The 17,849-nt window shown below is 40.9% G+C and overlaps 2 protein-coding genes across 2 annotated transcripts; one reads left to right on the plus strand and one right to left on the minus strand.

Annotated features, from left to right (window-relative positions):
- The first annotated feature begins 2,501 nt into the window (after window positions 1-2,501).
- On the plus strand, window positions 2,502-11,615 carry rps15 (ribosomal protein S15). Its single transcript, XM_048559714.2, has 4 exons — window positions 2,502-2,632; window positions 3,346-3,434; window positions 5,824-6,058; window positions 11,453-11,615. Exons 1-4 carry the CDS (start codon window positions 2,534-2,536, stop codon window positions 11,564-11,566), a joined length of 537 nt encoding a protein of 178 aa, XP_048415671.1. The 5' UTR covers window positions 2,502-2,533; the 3' UTR covers window positions 11,567-11,615.
- Window positions 11,616-15,244: 3,629 nt separating this feature from the next.
- LOC125465827 (gap junction beta-7 protein-like) lies at window positions 15,245-17,524 on the minus strand. Its single transcript, XM_048559715.2, has 2 exons — window positions 17,369-17,524; window positions 15,245-16,097 (listed from the first exon to the last, which is right to left on the minus strand). The coding sequence occupies exons 1-2, from the start codon at window positions 17,388-17,390 to the stop codon at window positions 15,481-15,483; spliced, it is 639 nt and encodes a 212-aa protein (XP_048415672.1). The 5' UTR covers window positions 17,391-17,524; the 3' UTR covers window positions 15,245-15,480.
- Window positions 17,525-17,849: the final 325 nt, after the last annotated feature.

Below are 17,849 nucleotides of genomic sequence, written 5' to 3' on the forward strand. Positions count from 1 at the left end.
CAACTTGATGCAATACAAGACGTGAAGCAAATGTGACTTCCATAAGCGCAGCTCATCGTTGGATGGATATCTCATCTTGAAGGAGCATAAAGAAGCATTTAAGACACATCATTGTTGAAAATTGGGCACTTGATGAGTACCTTTGTTCAGAAGGGAATTTTTTAAACATTTAAATAAGTTTAGATTTTACTTATGTTTTGTTTTAGATGTTGGCATGTAAGTTGACCTGAAAAATCCCTCCAAGAATGGTTGATATGTATGCCAAGTATAAAAATGAACTTGCAGCATAAATATCGCTCAGCATTTTGAAATGTCAACAGCATCCAATGCTAAGAGCGGGCATGCCCATCCTTGGCAACGCTGCTCCTCGTGCCTACTTGATCACTTGTGCCCAACTATAAGGTATGTTTAACATACGTTTGCAGGAGGGAAAAATGATTCTGATTGATAGGTATAGCATGTTAAGCCTGAATAGATAATTTTAAGCAACCAGTTCAGACATGTATGACACATTCCTGGAGCAGGTGGGATGAGGGAGGTGATGGCCTCATTGAATTATTGCTGGGCTGTGACCCAGATAATATTCTAGGGACCCGGGTTTGAATCCTGCCATGGCAGATGGTGGAATTTGAATTCAATAAACATCTAATGATGACTGTGAATGCATTGCCGGTTATGGGAAAAACCCATCTGGTTCTCTAATGTCCCTTAGAGAAGGAAACTGCCAAACTTTACCTGATGTGGTCTCCATGTGACTCCAGACCCACAGCAATGTGTTTGACTCTTAACTGCCCTCTGGGCAATTAGGGATGGACAATAAATGCTGCCTAACAAGTGATGCCCTTAGCCCATGAATGAATAAAGAAAAAAAAGTGAATCCTAGCCTTCTAACCCAGAGGTAGAGACACTACCACTGTGGCACATGAGCCCTTATGAATATTTTCTCATCGTTCTGTTGGGAATTGTAGGAGCAAATTACTGCAGATGCTGGAATCTGTACTGAAAACAATAAGTGCTGAGACTGCAGCGGGTCAGGCAGCAGCCATGGAGAGAGAGCAAGCTAACGTTTTGAGTCTAGATGACTCTTCATCTGAGCTGAAGTGACATTTGTAGGGGACTCCATTTATGCTATAGTTAGCACATGCACAGTGGCCCAGTATTCGCTGCCTTGGCCAAAATCCCATGATATTTGCTGCAGGGGAAACGAGATCTGTCTTTTCCAGAGACAGCAAGTGAACATGGTGGGTTGATGTAGATGGTGGACTTGAGAGAATCCACTATAAACCCAATAGAGTACAGTGGAAGAAAAGATGTTGATAGTTCAGATTAAGTGATCGAAATGTGAGAATGGCAGAACAATGGTGTGTTTAACTGCCAGATTTGAAATAACAGTTCCAATGGGGTGGGGAGCAAGGATCTGAGAATGTAACGATGAAAGCGAAAAGAAAGGGAGGAATGGGTGTTGGTGCATAATTTGCAGGTGTTGAATTCAATATTAGGTCTAGGAGGCTGTAAAGTGCCTAGTCTGAAGATGAGATGTCATTCTTCCAGTTTGTGCAGATTCACTGGACTATTGTTATTGCATGTTTCTAGAGCAGGTGGAATTTGAAACCGATCTTCTGGTTCAGAGTTGGGGGCACTACCACGCCTCCAAATGAACCTTTAGAGTCCCAATTTTATGGTTAGTGTAGATTTTCTTTAAATCAACATACTGAAGATGTGTTAAGACAATATGTAGGGAAGGTATGACTTGAAGCTGGGCCTCCTGACCCACCGATAGGGACATTATCATTGCACCACGAGAACCCTAAAAGTCCTTTTATTGAGATAACAAAGTGTAGAACTGGATGAACACAGCAGGCCAAGCAGCATCTTAGGAGCACAAAAGCTGATGTTTCAGGCCTAGACCCTTCTTCAGAAAAGTGCTTTTATATACTGGATCAATACACTGTGGATCTGGAGGAACACATTAGGTCAGACAGCATCAGAGGAACAGGAAAGTCAATGTTTCCATAAGACCATCAGACATCAGAGCAAAAATTAGGGTATTTGGTCCATTGAGTCTGCTCTACCATTCAATCATGGCTGATAAATTCCTCAACCCCATTCTCCTGCTTTCTCCCTGTGACTCTTGATCACCTTCATCAGAACTGGGTACGTGCAATAATATGATTAATGAAACGAATAAATGAAACCATGTCTATCTATAGACTAAATAAAAAAAACAGAAATTGCTGGAAAAGTTCAACAGATCTGAGGATTAACTCTGATGAAGGGTCTGGGCCTGAAACGTCAGCTTTTGTGCTCCTAAGATGCTGCTTGTCCTGCTGTGTTCATCCAGTTCTACACTTTGTTATCTTGGATTCTCCAGCATTCGCAGTTCCGATTAACTCTGACTCCTCTCCACAGATGCTGCCAGACCTGACGACCTTTTCCAGCAACTGCTAGGTTTTTATTTGTTTTATGATTTACAGCTTCCGCAGTTCTTTCAAACTCAGCAACATTACAGCCAGCCGCCTTGCCAGATACGCGCATGCGCAGTGTCCCAGTAGTCGCCGCCCGGACTAAATCCCGCGATATTTGCTGCAGCGGAAACGAGATCTGTCTTTTCCAGGGAGACCGGGTGAACATGGTGGGTTGTTGTAGATGGTCGGGCTGAGAGGCTTTACTACAATCCCTTTCCATCCGCCCCCTGATTAATAGCGGAACCTCCGTATCGACAATGATATTGTACAACGGAGTCCGTGACCATAGTGTAGACTCATTATCTTTTTGAAAAACAATTTGTATCAATCGAACGGGATGCGGGTGTCTGCGGGCCTCGGGCTGCTTCATAACGTTTGAATTATTAACCCTGGAGTAGGCTTATTTTTAGTTAAAGTTGGTGCCTCTTTAGTGTGGGTGATGGCGCGGGCTGGGCTGGGGTCTTTAAAGCTCGGTGTCATAGCGTTATTTAAGTTTGTGGAGTTAAGTCTCCGAGGCTTGGGGTTTCCTCAAGGCAGCATCGAACGGCCAACACTGTTCACCCCTGTTCCTGTGGGGATCTTATATGTCATTTAAAGAAATACAACTGAATTATCAACATTAGCAAACTGCTAAAGAGTGTGAAAATTGATTGCACGGCCTTTTGAACAGAACCCCTTTCGAAGCATCAAACATTTTTTAAGCAAAGAAAATGTGATAGCTGAAAGGTTTCCATTAGGTGTATTTTACAACACATGATTTACTAATTCCGTTTTAAAAATGAGGACTGTCCCTATGTTCCAACAATACTTCACATAATATGTCTTAAGCTTATGTATTTGTTGCAGTTTTTTTTATTTTTATGATTTTTTTTAAACATAGGCTGATCAAGTAGAGCAGAAGAAGAAGAGGACTTTCAGGAAATTCACCTACAGAGGTGTTGACCTGGATCAGCTCCTTGATATGTCCCAGTAAGTTGCATTGTGTTAAGTAATAACTTGTGTTGTACCAGATGTATACAGTACAGAGGAATGATCTGTGGCTATGTTTTTGACGTTAAGACTACAATTTGATTAGTTGATTTATTTCTGCTTTTTGGCTTGAAATATGAGGGAAGGTGGACTGCCACAGTATCTGTTGACATACTGCAGCCCGTCTTTGGTTCAATTTGTTGTTGGTGTGTGTGCCTCAGCACAGTGAAAAGTTGTGTTTTGTGTGCAGTACAGGCGGATCATAACATATAAGGATATAGATCATCGGGTTTTGAGAAGATTTGTAGCTCAGGTTGAGTTTCTGGATGTGAGTTTGCTCGCTAAGCTGGAAGGTTAGTTTTCAGATGTTTCGTCACCATTCTAGGTAACATCAATAGGTGTTTAACAGGGCAAGACATACAAGCTTATGGCTGTGCAAGAGGTTCACAAAAGCAAGATCAGCATTATATTTGGAATTGTTTGGAATAGGGAAGAAATTGTTCTTAAACGAGTTGGAAGACAGTATTGCCAGGGTGGGAGAGTTCTTCAATGTTGGCAGCTTTTCCATGGCAATGAGAAGTATAGATTGAGTCTGCGGATTGGAGCTTGTCTTGTATGATTGTCTGGGCTGTGTATGTAACTTGCTGTAGTTTCTTGCCGTTCCAGGCAGAACAGTTGCTGTACCAAGCTGTTATGCGCTGAAATGGGATGCTTTCTATGGTGCATCTTTAAAAGTTGGTGAGGATCTGTGTGGACATGCCGAATTTCCTAAGCTGTCTGAGGAAGAACACGTGTTGTGCCATCTTGACCGTTGCATCTATGTGGGAAGTCCAAGGCAGATTTGGTGGTTATTGTCACTCTTAGGAACTTGATGCTCTCGACCCCTTCCACTTCACCTCCATTGATGTAGAGAGGGATGTGTCCTCCATCCTCCCTTTGAACTACCATGTGAAACTTTAAACTTTTACCAAAAGAGATTGCAGGTATTTGTGTAAAATATCACTTCTTTTAAACAACAGCATTTTGAAGCACTTCATAACCAATGACTTTTGAAGCATCATAATGTTGAAATAATAGTTCATTTGTGTCCAGTATGCTGTCAGCTTTCACAATGTGACAGTAATAAAGGAGAAGAAATGGCATTCTTTTTCTTTAAAAGAACATTTTGGGTGCTTTCACATCCAAAGCAGACTCCTTTTAAATTATCAACTGAAAGATAGCTCCTTCAGCAGTGCAGCCCACCTTCAGAATGTCAACCGTGGATATTTTGCATTGGACTGGTATTTGAATGCAGAAACGTGAGATTTAGGCCAAAGTGCTGTCACCTGAGCCACAAGTGACATAATAAGAGCACTCTTATTAATAAGTATAGATATTTTTTTAATTAGCCTGCTAAGAGACATCTGTTGAATGGGACTTGAACTCAAATCTTTTTGCCTGGAGGTAGGGATACTACCATTGTGCCATAAGGGCCCTTATTAATGCAAGTGTATGTAGAGAGGTAAGTGCAGTTACCAGTCAACAAGTAGAACTGTTGGCTATCAGATTTGGTAATCACAGGGTCTGAGGTTCCATAGTAGATGGAGCAGGGAATATTAGCGCCAGTTGAAAAGTAAAATAAGCTGGTATTCATTGTTGTGAATGGAATTTTGTGCACTTTTATGAGGTTATATTGATCAGGAATAATCTTGGATGTATGCTAAGTATAGCATGCTTGTATCTTCCCCAGTCATTGCTGTGCCACAGTGAGTTCACAGTTTTGAAGTTTCAGCAGTGTTTTATCACTCACCCCCAAAACATTGCCTTAATGGTTGATCAGGGATCCCCATTGGTCACAATTTCTTATGTTGGACCTGCCTGGATACATCCAGGGTGTGACATGACAGACTGAAAACCCACCACCTTGATCAAGGCCAGAAAGAGAATATGGTCGAGTTGAAGCTATGCTGGGCCTTGTTTTTATATGTACGTTTTTACTTTTCACCAGAGAATGGAAACCTTGGATATGTGTGGAGTTACACCCTTTTTCTCTGACTTGAGCACCACCTGCCACCTTTGTTCTTCTCATTGACTGCAAGAATGATGGAAAGACCTTGATTGAAGGGCAGTAATTTGCACACAAGATCCTGCAAATAGTAAACATTTGAAAGATGTCAAAACAATTAGATCACATCTGAATTTCAAACTGGGACTACAACCAACAAATTTGTTTCCAGTGAGTGCTGCCATCTGATCCCATCGCTTGCAGCATGCATTCATTCAAAGATGTAATATGGTCTAGTTTTAAAATGGTTCAGCTTTCAGAAATGCAATCCTATTGCAAACTCCATTAAATCTAAATTAATCAGCCTGTTGAGAATTTTCAATGACATTTTGCCTTTGTTTCTAGTGAGCAGCTGATGCAGTTGTATTGCGCTCGTCAGCGGAGGCGTGTGAACAGAGGTTTGCGCCGCAAGCAGCAGTCCCTTTTGAAAAGGCTGCGTAAAGCCAAAAAGGAAGCTCCACCAATGGAGAAACCAGAGGTGGTCAAGACTCACCTCCGGGATATGGTTATCCTCCCAGAGATGGTTGGCAGTATGGTGGGTGTGTACAATGGCAAAACCTTCAACCAGGTTGAAATCAAGGTACGGTGAATTCGCTGCTGAATTCCGTTTTCATTGGCAGCTTTCTAAAAGATATTTTGACATAGGCAGAATGCAATATTGAAAGCTGTTCACAAGATCATGTGCTGCTTTAGTTGGCTGCTTCAATTTTCCAATTCAGATAGATCAGCATGCTTTTTGTTTCTTCTGTGGGTATATTTCATTTACTGTTGCTGCTAATAGGTAATGTGCGAATAAGTAATTTTGGACATTGCCTTTGGGGACAGTGCTGTAATCGTACAATGGAATTCTACAGCAAAGAAACGGGATATTTGGTTCATTTTCCTTATGCTGATGAGACAGTTTGACCTGTTTTGCCTTTGCTAGCTATTCAGGGGAGCTTCCTAATTAATCTCATTCTCCTTTTCCATTTTAGAAATTTGAGTATTTTTTACAATGGTGAATCCTACTGTGCTGCATCCTGCTAGGATAAAGGAGGCTGAGCAGCCTGGATGAAAAAGAGAGGAGTGTGTTTCAGTATTTTTGAGTTGAGAGAAATGTTGCCAAAGCTTTTCATCTCATATTAGCCAAAATAAATGTGTGAATACCAAATTTCAAACAATTGCAACAGCGTAAAGTACATGAGAAAAGGGTGCTAAATGGTCGCAGTGTTGCTATTGTGAAACAACGATTGCCCTGTCAAAATCCTGGGTAATTCTGAAGAGGTGCGATGTGTATCTGTATTCTGTTGCTCTATAAATGATGCGCCGACCCTTGGATGATTACTTGAGATGGCAAACATAAATAGTCTGTTTTGCAAAAGGTCATAGACAGAATCTTAACATTCCCACATTACCAAATACTAGCACTAGAAGTTAAAATTTGCCCACGGTTTTTTGTTAGAAAGAGATCTTGTGCTAAGTTTTCTGGAAGGATGTTTCAATTTTCCATTGCATTAGTCACTGCAGAACCTTCATCTCCAACAGATGGAATGAACTTTCTACCTCTGAGGCCACCATCCTCAGTTGGCTCAGATATTATGTATCTGGGATGGCTTTCCCAAACTGAAAATAATTTCAAATCGTTCAAACTGCTTGCTGCTAAGTTCTGAGCACTACATACACTTCATTCATTTTTGCAACGTGATAGGTTAACGGTAACTTTGACCCCCTTAAATTCTGCCTGCACAGATTGAAGCAGATCAAATTTTAAGTTACGAAGGAGGCATTGGTGAGTGCTACTGTTGCTGGACTGGTAGTTTAGAGACGAGTGCCCTGGGGCTGTTTGCTAAAGTCTCACTTTTGCAAACGGTGACATTTGAATATAAGTAATTAAACTGGAATGAGAACTAGTCTATAGATAATAAAATATGAGGCTGGATGAACACAGCAGGTCAAGCAGCATCTCAGGAGCACAAAAGCTGACGTTTCGGGCCTAGACCCTTCATCAGAGCATTTCTAATGATTTTGAAATCCCTGTCTGAGGCACTGTTCATTTAGTGAGGGGAAAAGCTACCATCATGTGGTCTCATCGGTAAGTGATTCAGGTCCACAGTGTAATGTGTTTTGCCTCTTAATTGCCAGTGTTTGAAAGGATTGAAACTGGGTGGACCACTCAGCATTGACCCAAGTCACTGGAAATGACAGCAGCGCACAGACCTGCCGACCTTGTAAGCCCTCACTAATGTGTAGAGGTTTGTGCCTGCTAATGCTTTTCTCAGGCTTGTACCTAACAATGCCCCAGACTCAGCCATTGTCATCCCTGGCAGGTCATACCCACCAGAGATGGTGGCAGTGTGGTATACAGCCTGGAAGGGAGTTGTCCTTGGAGTCCTCAACATGACTGTGCACCTTATCATATCTCATGCTATCAGGTTAGACCAGGGCAGGGAAATCCACTGCTCTCTCTCAGTGGATGAATCATCGTGCCTACATTTTGAACAACCCACAAAGAATCCTCGGGGTAGCAAGAAGTTCATTACCAAGAGTGAATCGGGAGGACCACTGCTGTCTAAACTGGGATAGTCTTAAAGGACATAAAATGTAGGAGCAGAACCAGGCCTTTTTGCCAATCCAGTATACTCCACTGATAATTGAAATCATGGCTAATCTGATGATCTGTATCTTTTCTCCATCACTCTTGACTGCCTCATCAAAATTGTGTCTATCTCAGCCTTGAATGTACTTAATACTCCAGCCTCTACAGCCCTCTGTGGTAAAGATTCTGCCAATTTTTTGGAAAGTTCCCATTTCCCTAATTTTATATTTTATCCCAAAGGAAATGGAGACCAACGTTCCATTTATTTTCCCTATTTTATCTACTAAATTTGTATGAAGCTTAAAAAGCTTGCATAGATGAGGACTCACAAATCCCTTATGTCAATATTTGAAAAGGAAGGAGACAGTAAACTGGTACCTGTATGCTAGTTAGCTTAATGTCCGTTATCAGACTTTACCAGAATCCAAGGATTCTCGGGAAGATTACTGCCAATGCATCCGCTGTCTGTGTAGCTGCGACTTTTATTAGCCTGGGAAGCATCCCATAGCTGCTTGACTGGGTTTGCAGCAGGTGGTGAGGGAACCAACAAAGACAAGACTTGTTTTACCCTGTCCTTTCCCATCTACCTGACACACATGTCTGCCCATGATGATATTGGTAGATGGATGCCACACAGTTCTTGGGGAGACAGAATCCTCCCTTCAAGTTGAAGGTGCCCATCATAGTTTTGTGTCGCATTGCTACCATGCTGATTTATTTGTATTTCAAACAGGCATAGCCCAAAATTGATTGACAGTGGTGTTCTGTGGGCCATCAGTGGAATTGTATTCTGTCACATTCTGTAATCTCATAGGTCAGCAGTTACTTGGCTGATTTGAAGAGATCAGCCCTGGCTCAGTGAAGAGTATAGGAGGGTATACCAGGAATCACCGTCAGTTTGGGGAAGCTATAGCATGTTAGGCAGTGGATGCAACTTAATGTAAGACAAAGCTAAGTGATCTCACGACCATGGATCAAATCTAAGCTCTGCAGTCCTGCTGCATATTGAGAGTTAAGAATGGTGGTAGCAAATAAAATAACTCCCTCTGCGAAGAAGACCTTCCACAAATGAGCGCATATTTAATATTGGGAAAGCCTAGCACCCCTAATTGTAAAAGACAAGTCTGTTTCCAAGTCTGCCTTCATCCAGAGGTGCTGAGTGGTGGGTGACCTATCTTTGGCTCTTCCTGAGGTCCTCTGCACCACAGATGTCAGTCTTCAGCCAAATCGACTCACTCCACTTGATACAAAATGACTGACGGCACTACTTAGTGCACAGGTTGTGGGCTTTAACAGCAATCCAGAAATTGTTTTGAAGATTTGTGTTTCAGGTTTAGCTGCAACTTGTGTGGAGCACTTCTAGGATAATTACAGCAGTGGCATCAACCTCTCAGTTTGGGAAGTTGCTCGGTTATGGCGGTCTGTCAGTGTTCATTGTCAGCAGTGTGATGGAAGGTGTAATCAACAGTGCTGTCAAGTGTCCTTCCACCATATCCTACTTGCAGATACTCAGTTTGTGTTTTACCAGGCCCCAATCGGCGGCTTACAGCTTTGGTCCAAATATAGACAAAAGAGTTGGTCTGTAGCGGGGTAGTGACAGTGACTGTATTTGACCAAGAGTGGCAATAAGGAGCCCTAGCAAAATGAGTCAGTGGAAATTGGATAAGCTCTGTATTGTTCGGAGTCATACTTAGCAGCGAGGAAAGATGGTTGTGGTTTTGAAGGTCAGTCATTTCAGCCATAATGTTTCTGCAGGAATTCCTCCAAGGTAGTTTCTGCTTTAATGCCTTAGCTGCTTCAGCTGTTACCTTCCTAATATCATGACGTCTGAGGTGGTAATGCGGAATAATCAGCAAACAACGTTCCATACTACTTACGATGATTCATATCAGATTGAAGTAGCCTGTTTCCAAATCCAGCAAGAGCTGGATAATATTGAGGCTTGGGCTGATGTGTGACATGAAGGTTACTTGTCACTTAAGAGCCAGGCAGTGAACATCTCCAATAAGAGAGCATTAAACCACCACCTCTTGACATCCAGTGATATTGCCATAGCTGAATCCCCTACTTTTGATATCCACGGGTTACCATTGACCAGAATCTGAACTAGACCAGTAGTATTCATACTGTGGGTACAGAAGCAGATCAGTGGTTGGGAAATCTGTGTCAAATAACTTAGCTCCTGGAGTTGTACCTTGTTTTCAAAAATTGAATCAGATTCCTTTTCATCTTTTGCAGTTATTGCAGTGTTGGTAAGTGCCTCTTAACACTAGAGATGTGTGTTACAGTATAAAGCCATTTTTCTCATGACTGATTATCAGGGGCTGTTGGTATGTGGATTAGTTAATGCTTCTGGAAAAGCACCGTGTAAATTTCATAATTTGAGGAACAGTATTTGAAAGCAAGTCAACTTCATTATCACAGCAGCATAAATTTCCATGCAAAACATGGCTATGCTGTAGGCTTAAGAAAAAGGTGGAAGAGGATGAAGCCATGTTGCCTTTATATGTGAAGGTAGAGAGATGGCTGACCTATTCATCCTACTGTTTGAAATAGGGCTGTGGAACTTCTGTCATATTCACAACAGAAGTTGATAGACCTCTGGAGACTGGTGGCATCAGATGAAATGGAGACAGTGCAGGAATATAGCATTGAGTTAGATGACCAGCTGTGATCTAATTGCAGGGCAGAGTAGGCTCGATAAGCTGTGTAGTCTACATTAGTTGTCCTACATTGCTAGTGAAAGTTTCAAAAACTGTGAAGTGTCATGTCAGTAGGTGGATGGTAAAATCTTCTGACCAGGAAAAGTTATTTCATTCAGACAAGAAACAGTTAGCCAATGGTTGCTTAATTATGACTACAGCTTTTAGCCAATTTGTGGGATTTTTATTTGCCATATAGATAGTGTGCCCTCCAATTACCTATCTTCAGCTTAGATGGCATGACTTCTGAATGAGAAGTCACTGCTGGGATCAGCGTTGGTGCACTGAACAGCGTGCATGGACCAGATCTGTAACCTCATGTTGCATGTGGGGGACTGATCTACTTTACTGGCTTTTACATTTCTGTTGCCTCCATGTTTCTTCCCCTGTATCCAGCTCAAGGTGCCAACATTTTATAAAGTCAGTATAATTGTACTTGTTTTAAAGATTGAAAGGTGCATGAGCTCTTTTTTCAATTAAGTGGGGGCCATTGTAAGCAATAATTTAACCTTGTTTTATTCAACATTTACAAGGTGAACGAGTATATGCACATCGCAACTATATTTAGTACTTCAGTATCAAAACAGTTTCCTGGCTAGTCCAGGTGTGTCTTGAACTCCTGTTAAAACTATAGAGGTTAAATTAAATTGCTTTGAATTCTTTGCTAACTTTTGCTCCTTTTTTTGTTATTTTACAGCCTGAAATGATTGGCCATTATCTCGGCGAGTTCTCCATCACCTACAAGCCTGTCAAGCATGGCAGACCTGGTATTGGTGCCACTCACTCCTCCAGGTTCATTCCACTGAAGTAAACAGTTTGCAATGGAAATGTGTAAATAAAACTTGTTTCACTGAATTTAACTTCATGGTTATTCTTGAGCAGATTGACAACTTTCCCACTTCTTGCACTGTAGGCTGGAACGTAAATATTTTCTCTACATGTATTTATCAGGCATTTCTGTTTTTTGTTTGCATAGTTCTTTTTGCAGTATGTTTAAATGAAAGATTCATTTTTGCTTTGATCCTTTATTTGCGAATTCAAGCGCAACTTGCAACATTTAAATTGCTCCGCAACATCTTTGAGGACTTTTGTATAAATGGAACATGGCTGATGACTTATGAGCCTTTTCTTCCACAGCAGATAGATCGGGAATTGGAGCAGTAGACCAATTCTGTCTAGCTTTATGTACCAGATCCATAGAGGCTAGATTTGATGACTTGGTGAAACTGAGTGGATGTCTGATAATTTGCATTAGAATTGCTTGTGAGGTGGTCTGCGGGGTTGTGGATCTGTTTCAAGTGGTGTCATTTGAGAATAATTGTAAAGAAATTCTATAGTAGAGGTTGGCACAGGGGAAGGCTTAGTGCTAACCATATTGAGCCAGGAGCTGGAGTAGCAGATGGTCTCGAGTGATGCTGAGATTGTTGTGGACAGTGCGTTTGTTGAGATGTACATGTTTAAATACTTCTGTGAGAATTACTTTCTTGGGATAGCAATGGAGGTCAAGCCCATAGCATTATGTGTAGCTCTACTGCACAAAGGAGGAAGTGGAATGGCAGGGCTACAGTGAAGTGGACAGGCAGATGTTTCTGTAGCCACAGAAAATATTCCAGAAGAATGTTGAGGGAAGGGGAATTGTTAGTGCTTTAGGGGAGGCTTTAAACTAGAATGGCAGGCAGTTGCTAACTTGAGCAGGGAGACAGGATAGAAACTGAAGACAAATATAATAAACAAATTTGGAAAGATGAGAAAACAGATCTGAAAAACAAATGGCCGTAGTGCAAAATAAAGCTACAATGACAAACAAGGTTAAAAAGACAGGTCTAAAGAGTTCATGTTGTAATGTGTGAAGCATTTTCAATAAAGCAGATGAATTAGCAGTGCAGATAGATATAGTTATATAGGTGCAGTTACAGAGGCAATGCTGCAGGATTACTAAGGATGGGAACCGAGCATCCAGACATATTCATTATTTAGGAAGGGCTGATGAAGGAAAGGAGGTCGGGTAGCATTATTGGCAAAGTTGTTTCAATGTAGTGAAACAGGCTATTGGTTTAGATATGCATGATGTGGAATCTGTATAGGGAGAGATGAGAAACACCCAGGGGCAAAAAATGCCCATATGCAGTGTTTGCAATGTCAGAGAAGGCATTAAATGAGAAATCAGATTCATTTAGCACACAGTTAAAGTCACTTTTGTCTTACCATACTATAGGCTGGTCTCTCATCAGAGAGATTCCTGGTAGATTTTTAACCTGAAGATCACGACATCTCAAGTGAGGGTGGCCTGATGGCTACCTCTTGGTAACCTTGGCCAGTGTGGGAAGATTGAACTCTCACCATTCTGTTGTAAAACATGTGATAACAGAATGTTTGGAAAGCAGTAATGAGATTCGACAGCCAGCATGGGCTTATGAAAGGCAAGTCATGCTTAACAAATCTACTGGGATTTTTTTGAGGAAATAGAATTATAGAATCCCTACATTGCAGATAGATGGTATTTGGGCCATTCGGTCTGTGCCAACCCTTTGAGGAGCATTCCACCCAGAACCCCTTAAGAGTATGGCATGCAGTTTTTTCTCTGTATTGGAGAGACGATTTCTTTGCTGTAGAGGAAGCACTGCTGCGGTTCACTAGGCTGATATCAGGGTTTGCCGGACTGTTCTAATGAGGAGTGATTGGTTTGACTAGGCTGTATTCACCAGAGTTTAGAAGGTTGAAAGGGAATCTGATGAAAACGTGCAAAATTCCAACAGCTGAGATAAGGAAATATTTCTTCACTTGTTATTAAAACTGTGGAAAAGGTGGCACTGGCATGGTGACTCAGTGGTTAGGGCTGCTGCCTCTGTCAGGGACCCGGGTTCAATTCCAACTCACTGTATAGACTGTCTGTATGGAGTTTGCACATTCTTCCTTTGTCTGCGTGGGTTTTCTTCAGGTGTTTTGTTTTCCCCTCTCAATCCAAAGATGTGCAAGCTGTGGATTGGCCATGCTGAATTGCCAAAAGTGACCAGGGATGTGTAAATTAGGTGCATCTGCGATGGGAAATGTGTGCTAACAGGGATAGGGAAGGGGGACTGCTCTGGGTGGGATTCTCTTGAGAGGGTCAGTGTGGACCTCTTGGGCTGAATGGCCTGTTTCCACTCCAAGGATTCTCTGATTCTGTGAATGGAGAGAAAGTGACTAAAAATGCAGCATTGAGTTAGAGGAGCAGTCGTACTTACACTGGTGGTACAGGGTCAAAGATTGGATAGTCTACTCCAGCTCCTAGTTTCTATACTTCTAAGTGTGGCAGCAGTAGGTTAAGCATATACCCGAATGATAGGTCACCCTCACAGTGAATGCTATATGTGAATTCCTTGTTCTAATGTTAAGGCTGAGGATACATGGAATTGTTACAGTGTGGGAGAGGCCATTCAGCCCGTCATACCTCCGCCAACACTGTCCAATGAATATCTCACTTAATGCCATTCTTTTGTCTTCTCCATTGCCTTGCACATTGTTCTTTTTCAAATAACTGCCTTGTACCCTTTTGAATACCTCATTTGAACCTGAAAGCTGTAATAATTTGCAAAACAAATCGCAACCAAAATAGGTGTGTACTTTTTTCAGGATGAAAGCAAATAATATCCTCCCACTTTGAAAAGTTCTTATTTATGAACATCAGTTTGTCCCTCTGCTGCACGTTGCCTTGTAGTCTGTAGTATGTTAGTCCTTTACAGGTAGAAGCGTGGATACAGGTGATTTTACGTATTGACACATTTAATGCATCAAGCAAATAAAGTAAATTTGTTATAGAAAAAAAGTTGCAAGATTCCAGTTGCAATATTTTTGCGCACTTACTAAACAATGGGAATACAGTGAAAATTCACTAAGTGTTGAAGCTCATGGGAATAGGTAATGAGGGGGACATAACAAGTTCCAAAGTATTAAATATTTTAAAAAGGTAAAGGGAGACCTTGTTGCAAAAACTGTCAGGTTACTCTTCTTTATGTTCCTGCTATTGTTGACCGACATGAGCCCCCAGTGAAGGAGTACCTTATACATCATTTTCAAGTGCAATTACTACATTGCTCTTCCCCAGCTCTCTTGCTACCTTCTCCCTAATTATCAGATATCTGAACTTCACATCCTGATCTTAATTGTTTCCCATTGGTAACTCTGCCTTCAGCTGCTTCTGTCCAAAAACTGTCAGTTCCACACTCTCTCCCCCCTCCAAACTCTACCTTTTTTTCCTTTCCCCTCTGCTCTATGATGGTTCCTGAAGCCTGTCTCTGACCAAGGTTTTAGTAATGTTTCTTAAATAGATGGGCAAAGTTTAAAGGAAGTTGGACAGATGTTTGAAGGGAGCGGTGTCAAATATGGTGAAAAGGCTGGGAAATCAGTAATCATGTCTATGAAGAGAAGACCATTCTATTCTTTTACGCTTTCTTCAGCTTTTATTGTTAGTTTAGTACATAACCAGATTGCCTGATCATTCCAACAGTTTTTCATCACCACTAGTTATTGCAACAGAATCCAATTATTACACAATTCTCCACCACTATACCCAATCTTCATCCTTCATGTAACACACTTGAACATAAACCCAATTAACTGCTAACCAAACATCATAACCCTGATTTATGACCGGAAAATTTATTTGCTATCAGACCAATTAATGAACAGGAGACAAGCTTACTCAATACACACAATCTGTGTATACCATGCATGTTTAAAAAAAAATTACAGGTGATATATGCCGCTTTTAAAAGTACATTTTGCTACTGAAGAGTATATCTCTGTAACCCCAATCAAGAGAGAAGCACATGAACATATGTACATCCATATCACAAAGACATCTTTCTGTTGGCTTTTCAACATTGTGCAAATCACAGTCTTTTCACAGGGAGTTATGTGACATTCAAATAAGTGTGGCCTCAGTATATTTGGGTAGAGCATATGATGCAAAAACAGGAAGAATCCTTCAATTAGTGTTTTGGCAATCATGTTGATAAAGCCTGTTGTCCATTCTTTGGTCTGAGACACATACAGACTGTCTCTGTTGTATAAATAGTTTGCAGTCGAGAGGGTGAAAATGAACACTATTTGCAGTGTGAATAAGGTAAATGGTGACATAGGTGAAAACTGCGTATAACATTGGTGGTGACAGCCCACCCGGGTGGAATTACACTTCAGATCGAAAAAGTCATCCTTCCAAATGGTGAATGCATTGATGATAAGAATGAGGGAACGAATACCGAAGATTAGAGCCAAATAGTTTCTGACACGGGATGAGACATGGGCTCCAGTGCCACTCAGGAATGTCAAGGTCATCTCCATGACTGAACCCTTCTGTAGTTCTATTTAGAGAAAGAAATTTTTTAAAAAAGCAGATTAGCATTGGCATCTCTTTAAGCATTTTTCTGTGTTACTTTTTGCAAACATTGAAGCCTTCCAATTCAATGTTTTCTACACAATTTAAGGTCAAGTTTGTTCATGCTGCCTAGGGAATTATCATCTGTTTTCTATTGATCTAAAATACTTAAAAAATCAAAGCCTAAACTAAACTTCTCCCAGATCTGTTGAATTTTTGCAGCAGGTCAAGCAGCATCTGCGAACGTGTTAACATTTTGTGTGAATGAGTCAGAGAGCCAAAAGGGCATAAAGTATGGAGGATATTCATTCCAAAGCTGAAAATCTTAAAATCAAGCTGTTGTTAGACTGGGAACAGTTCAGTGATGGGGGTCTGGCCTTGGTAAGAATTTGGGTACAGTTAGTACAAATTTTGATCAGCTCAAAGTGAAATAACATCTGGTGATTCTGAAATTGAATCTGGCCATTCACAGTGGCAAGGGAGAGGAATAATGAAATAAATAGCTAGGGAATGGGCATTTTTTTTTAACAGAACACAGCCTACTATCTCTGAAACAATTTTAACCACACTGCGAAGCCCATTTCTGAAGGAGGATCTAGGACCGAAATGTCAACCAACATGCTGTTTGACCTGCTGTGTTCATCCAGCTCTACACCTTGTTGTCATAGAACATAACAGCTCAGCACTTGACATCACAATTTTGAGGAAATTTCTGCTCATCCAAAACCAGATGTCTGAAAAGCAGTGTGATAGGTTATGGGGAATGAAAAATTTAAGAAAGATGGACTTGAGCTAGAGCTGGATGAGCTTCATGTATTTGTGGAACGTGACATCTCTTGCTGCTTGGGGCAGCATGTAAGTGAGAAAAAACTGGTTGGGTGACAAGGAGATGTCCTGGGGAGACTCGAAGTAACAGCATGGAAAGTGGGTAGAAAAGCCACGCTGAACTAAAAATAAGATAATTTTGGAAAATAGATGGTTGGGTTTGGAGTTGAAAGTTAATGAAAACAGAAAATACTAGAAATAATAGAGCAGGTTGATGATGTTCAGAGAAAGAAATGACAAGCATTAACTGAAAGCAAAACATAAAATATCATAGCAACCCACAATCTCAAACAAAAATATTCGGCAGGTCCGCTCTGTAAGAGAAAGACAATAGGGGTATCCTTTCAGTTCTGTGATTTTTCATTGAGAGCAAACATCTTTGAGGAAGAAACTGGAACCTAAAATGTTTTCACTCAATTTTGTCAGAGTTACCTGGAGTTGTAGTATTCAACATGGAGGATGCAATTTTTCTAATTCTTCACCTAAGCGTTTCCAAAATTCCTTTCAATCCTGTTGACGGTGATTTGGAATTAAAGTATTCTTGCTCCTCATAACGTGGACTCTGCGTATCTGCGTGTTTCTCCAGTGACAGGCTTTGTTTAAATGTGAACAAAGTCGAGGCAGTATGTTTACCTATAAAATGTTCAAATGAGATTATGCAATTCCCAGAATGGGCTGTAGCTTACTGCCACCAACTCTGTCTATAAACTGAAATTAAAAGCAAAATTCACTTCCCTGTTTGAGTCTTAAAAATGTCAGTATATGAGTGGATGAAGTGGAAAAATGTTTTCAATTAACTAAGATAACATTTCAGGTAAGATAACTTGAAACATAATAGTTGTACCTCAGTATTTGCTGAAGTACAGCATTCTGTTTCCCGTAAAAGACTGTGCTTATAGCAGTTTCATTTTTA

This window comes from Stegostoma tigrinum, chromosome 30 (genome assembly GCF_030684315.1).
Source record: "Stegostoma tigrinum isolate sSteTig4 chromosome 30, sSteTig4.hap1, whole genome shotgun sequence".
Lineage (NCBI taxonomy): Eukaryota > Metazoa > Chordata > Chondrichthyes > Orectolobiformes > Stegostomatidae > Stegostoma > Stegostoma tigrinum.